The 5,587-nt window shown below is 52.7% G+C and overlaps 1 protein-coding gene across 1 annotated transcript in view; it reads right to left on the bottom strand.

Moving 5' to 3' along the window:
• The window catches only part of LOC112411694 (nuclear RNA export factor 2-like), a 12,099-nt gene extending 6,930 nt beyond the window's left edge, over positions 1-5,169 (bottom strand). The window contains 8 exon segments of the mRNA XM_024762946.1: positions 1,651-1,760; positions 1,946-2,053; positions 2,173-2,261; positions 2,408-2,477; positions 2,616-2,696; positions 2,811-2,915; positions 3,019-3,114; positions 4,975-5,169. Coding sequence (XP_024618714.1) covers positions 1,651-1,760; positions 1,946-2,053; positions 2,173-2,261; positions 2,408-2,477; positions 2,616-2,696; positions 2,811-2,915; positions 3,019-3,114; positions 4,975-5,169 — 854 coding nt within the window.
• Positions 5,170-5,587: the final 418 nt, after the last annotated feature.

The following is a 5,587-nucleotide window of genomic DNA, read 5'->3' as shown; positions in this document are numbered from 1 at the left end:
GGGTTTTCGGTCCACTTGCCTGTTGAGCACTGAGCATCTGTCATCTTACTGTCTGAAAGGCACTGTCTCCTCATCTCTCTCAGTACCTTCACTTTAATATTCCTTCCCTCCCTCCCTTCCTCTCCTTCGCCTAGGTAGCTCCCACCCAGACTACTCGGACTCCCTTCTCCAGTGCCACAGGGACCAGCATTTCAAACCCATGCTGCAGGGCTTCCTTCTCCTCCCTTCCTTCCTCCAGGGCCCCACTGAAGGCTGTGGGGAGAAGAGGGGATGGAGTGGGAGCCCGGGGCTCTGTTACCTCACTGGGGGTCCAGCACTCTGGCAAGACCCCGACACCCCCCAGGGATGGCCCAGGATGCTGGGCCCGCGAGGTGAGTGAGGTGGGGCTCAAGGAGGGAGATGGAGGGGATGAAGACAGAAAGGGAGTGAAGGTAGGAAGGGAGAGATGAGAGAGACATAGGGGCACAGAGACAGGGGAGAGAGAGGCAACAAAGGGAAGGGAAAGAAGCTCTCCCGTGGTCGGGGTCAGGGAAGAAGAGAGAAGAAAGGGGAAACGGCACACTTGTTGCGGCTCTTCACCTGCCCCAGAATCGCCCAGACACACCAGGTAGGAATGGAAAATATGCACATGTTGGGCTGGGGGCCCACTGGATGCTGGCTGAAACTTTGTCACCTGTGTGAGCTCAGCCAGACTTGGGCATGGGAAACCGAGCAGCCATGGGGTCACATCTTCCCCAGAAGGAGGAAAGGGTCAGGTCCCAGCTCAGTATGGGGCTGAGGATCCGTGGCCCCCCCTGAAGATCACCGTCTTCTCTCCCGATGACCCCTGCACCTCTCTGAGTTGGTTCTTTATCTGAGGAATCATACCTGTCTCAGGCTGCCCAGGGCTCCTGTGAAGGACCAGGCGGGATGATGTGATGTGTGCGGGGAGGGATGGGAAGTGCCCCTGAGAGGCCTGTCCTTCTGTCTCCTCTACCACCTCTGCCCTCTGCCTTCCACCCCTGCCTCAGGAAGCCCTCTGATCACTGGCGTGAGCCCACATCTGGGCCCTTGACTCAGGGAGCCCTGCTTTTTCCCAAGGAGGGTCCAGCTCCTGGCACTGGGCCAGCAGAATGGATGTCATGACAGCAGCCACCCATGGCCTCAGCCCTCAGCATGGCGCAGGAAAGCCCCCGTGTCAGCCTGGGAGAGGAGGGGGGATCCATTTGGAGGAAGGGGAAGAGGGCCCCTCTCAGAACGGGGGACGCAAACCCCATCTCAGCACGAAGAAGGAAGGCTTCTCTCAGCAAGAAGCCCTGGACAGGAGGACCCTTCTCAGTCCAGGGCGCCAGCATCTGGATCAAGGCTGGTCGCTCCTGGTCCTGGTGAGGAGGAGAAGCCCTGCTTCCTGGGGCACACTCTTGGGAGGCCTTGCTGGAATATAGCTGGGCACAGAGAGCTGGAAACAGACCCCAGAGCGCCTGCAGAGGTGAGCAGGTCAGGGGAAGGAAACTCCTCACCGGTGATAGGCACAGAGAAAGCAGAAGGTGGGGCCTGTGATCCTCCCAGAAGACCAGGGCTGCCACCTTTGGCAAAGGGGCACTGTCACAGATAGTCTAGGCTCCCATGGGTGAAGGTCACCAAGAAGGGTGACAGGGTGTTCACACTGACCTTACATAGGTGGACTGGTCTGGGAAGGTGTCACACAATGGGTTCCCTTGCAGCCACAGCTCTTCAAGCTTCAGCCCTTGCATCTTGCTCAACTCCCACACAGAGGTCAGCTGAGAAATATGGGGCGGAAGTGGGAAAAGGAATCCCAGGGGAAGAGGGACATCCGGATCCCTGCACCCCCAGACCCCTCCCTCCCACACAGGTACCTTCACCTGCCTCCTGTCATCACTCTGATGGCCACTAACATGCCCCCCCCAACTCTCAACCCAACTTTGACCTGGCTCCCTCTTCTCACCTCATTTTTGGAGAGGTTCAGGATCTTGACCGTGGGGGCCATCCGTATAATGTCAGACAGGCCATCCAGCTGATATAGTTTGTTGCTGCTCAAGTTCAAGGACAACAGCTTTGGGGCAAGAAGAGGTAGAGTGAAGGTTACTATCTAGGACCTTGGAGACAAATCTGCCCTCCACCCCATCTCTTCCACCCCCTACCCTAATACCAGCACTGGGCCTACAGCCTCACCTCAGGGAAATTCTTTTCGATGACCTGCAGGGTGGCAGCCATGCAGCTTCTTCGATTCACAAATATATCAATATCATAGCACACCAAGTCTTCAGGAAGGAGAGGGGAGGGAATAGGATGGCTGAGTGGGGTGTGGGGCCAGCACCAGCCCCTCCCCGCGTCACCATCCCTAAGTCTCCCTCCGGGAAGACCCCTCTGCCCTCGCCCGCCCTAGAATTACTGCTGTCAGCCGTACCTGGGTCAAGGCAGAGCCTCTGGAGGTCAAGAGCTTGCTTGGAGACATCAAATCCTTTGCTCAAGGTCAGCTGCGGAGAGAGAGATGGAGAGAGCCGCTCTGAGGCTGTGGTGGTGGCAGGGAAATCGGGGGCGAGGGGGACGGGGGTCTGGAGGAAGGAGAGTTGGGTCTGAGCGCTGGCACACTACTCGCCGTGAGTCTGCATTACCTTTAGCTGCTCAATTTCTTCTGGCTTCAACTTATCCCGCACAGAGTAGGGAACAGCGGAGGGGCTGACAAAGACAGGTATCTCCAGGAAGAAGAGGTGGGGTAAGCACCAGGACCTCTAGTTCCAAAGAAGACAACCAGCCCCTGGCCTGTACTCCTTCCTCAGGACGAGGTACACGTAACGCCCTCGACACACCTTTCGGCTCTCCTCATCACGAATCTTGCAGCTGACATCCATCAGTGCAGAGGCAGTGCTAGCTTCCTGGACAAAGAACCGAGCCCCACTTTGCATAAAGTGGAACTACAGGGCTTGAATGCAACAGCAATAGTATCAGAAGAAAACGGACCCTGCAGAACCAGGTCTCTCTCTCCCCCTTCCCTATGCCCATGCGTCTGGCTTCAGCATTCTTTCTTATGTCCACTGCAGTGAAAGGGACACTGCAATGGCTCTGGACTGAGTTCATTAGCCATGTTTTGTCATACTTTATCCCATAAGGAATCTAAGGATGAAAAGAAGCGATGGGAGAGAGGACAGACAACAGGGAATTTAGGCTGCAGGAGGAACCTTTTCCTGTTCTTTTCCGGCCTCCTACTGAGCTTGAAAGGGCTTCTAAAGAAGGTTCCACTGGCATGATTTCTTATGGGTGTGCATAATACGGATTTCCTAAATACTCTTTCTCTCCAGTCAAACTCTCTTCCACATAATCAGGGTGTCAGAGATGATCTTCCTTTTTTAAATTTCCAGGAGATCCTACCCAGCGCACACACTGCTTACCCCTCAGACAAGGTCTCCAGAGGCTCGACCCTCTGTCTCCCACACTCAGCTTGCCAAACTGATACATATGCACAAGCATACGTACATGCTCAGCTACAAGATCACAATGTCACAGAACCAGGTTAGAAATGCTTGTAAATATACATGCATACCACATGCACTGTCACCCAGACGTAGAACCGGTTTGTTTGTTTGTTTTTATAAATTTATTTATTTTTATTTTTGGCTGCATTGGGTCTTCGTTGCTGCGCGCGGCCTTGCTCTAGTTGCACCGAGTGGGGGCTACTCTTGGTTGCAGTGCGCGGGCTTCTCATTGTGGTGGCTTCTCTTGTTGCGGAGCATGTGCTCTAGGCATGCGGGCTTCAGTAGTTGTGGCACGCGGGCTCTAGAGCCCAGGCTCAGTAGGTGAGGCGCATGGGCTTAGCTGCTCCGCGGCATGTGGGATCTTCCTGACCAGGGCTTGAATGTGTGTTCCCTGCACTGGCAGGCGGATTCTAAACCACTGCACCACCAGGGAAGTCCCTCAATTCTTTTTGAATTTATTGAGGTTTGTCTGATGGTCGAGGAGATGGTCTAACTTGGTGAATGTTACAGAGACCCTCGGGGAAAAAAACTGTACTCTGCTGTTGTTGGGCAGACTGTTCTATTTATGTCATGCAGATCTCATTAGTTTACTGTGTTATTCAGGTCTCCTATATCCTTGCTGATTTTCTCTCTAGTAATTCTGTCACTTGCTAAGGGGGAGGTGGGTGTGGAAAGCCCCCACTATAATTATAGATCTGGCTCTTTCTCCTTTCAGCTCCACCAGTTTTTCCTTCATGTACTTTGAGGCTCCATTGTTTGGTGTGTACATATTTAGGATCTTTATATCTCCCTGGTGTACTGATCCTTTCACCATTCTGTAAGGCCTCTCTTTGGCTCTTGTTCATTTTCTTTACTCTGACATCTACTGTACTGGATACTGAAGCTACAGGCATGCTTAGAAAGTGTCCTGGGTATACCTCACCTTGTCTTCACTCCTAGCAGTTGTGTTGCTGTTCACCCCTCCACCCACAAATTCTCCCCTCCAGCATATCTAATTCACCATGGGAAAAGATTTGGAAGTTTTTCCGCACCTGCAGAAATAAGATCGTGTCAATTCTCTCTCCCATGGGTGGATTCACTAAGGATATTTTATTTTTAACGCATTCCACTGAAACAGTGAACCAGCAGATAATCATACTAGTGGCTTGTGGGGAGGGAGGATTATGGTAATTACACTGTTAGAAACCAGCTTCCTTTGGGTTGTAATACTTAAGGTTCTCTAGGTTTGTGTGCTGTGCCTTTTGTACATTAACTATTCCATGTTGTCTCAGGGCATGCTTATGAGCAAAGATCCACCCACTGCCGATCACTCCACGATGGAGTGATTACGACCAGGCCTCAGATGAACTCCTCTGGGGAGCCCTCGCTTTCCCTGTGTGGCCCGCTGTCAGGGCAATCCTGCTACTCACAACCTTGGGACTTTCCGTGTGTGGCACTGGAAGTGAAAGGAAACACAGATAGGGCATTTGACCCACAAATGCCACTTGCTCAGTCCCCAAACCTCGGAGGGGGCCTGGCGTGCTCTCTTTCTCCCACACTCCACATCCAACTGGTCAGGAGATTCTCTCGGCCCCTCTCTCAAAGTATGTCCAGAAGCCAGCCACTTCTCACCACCTTCATTACCACCACCCTGGCCAAGATACCAAGAGCTACCTCCTGGACTGTACTGCTGTCCAGCTGGCCCCTCTGCTTTCATCCTGGCTCCCTTACCTGTCTCTTTTCAACCCAGCAGCAGAGAGCAAGTCAAATCATTTCACTCCTCTTCTCAACACCACATAACAGTGGTTTGAAGCCCACCAACATGTTCAAAGGCCAGGAGTTCATAATGACACTCATCAACAATAACAACAACAAAGAGGAACCTTATTGGTGACCTTTGGAGAATGCCGGGCAACCAACTCGTTTTCAGGAAAATCCAGCAATGAAAGGGAAAAATTCACATTTTAAAGGGAGCAGTAAGGGCATGTGGTCTACGTACGGTGTATAGGAAGAGTCAGAGTCATTTGCAAGAACCCACTTTCCTTCCGAAATAACGTTGCCGAGGGGAAAGCGTAAAAGGGAGCTATATAACAGCTACCGCAGTCCCCCAGCTGACCAACTACGTCGGGTGCCTG

This window comes from Neophocaena asiaeorientalis, unplaced genomic scaffold, assembly GCF_003031525.2.
Source record: "Neophocaena asiaeorientalis asiaeorientalis breed wild unplaced genomic scaffold, Neophocaena_asiaeorientalis_V1.1 scaffold794, whole genome shotgun sequence".
NCBI classification, from domain to species: Eukaryota; Metazoa; Chordata; class Mammalia; order Artiodactyla; family Phocoenidae; genus Neophocaena; species Neophocaena asiaeorientalis.
This window is presented reverse-complemented; position numbering and strand designations above follow the sequence as displayed.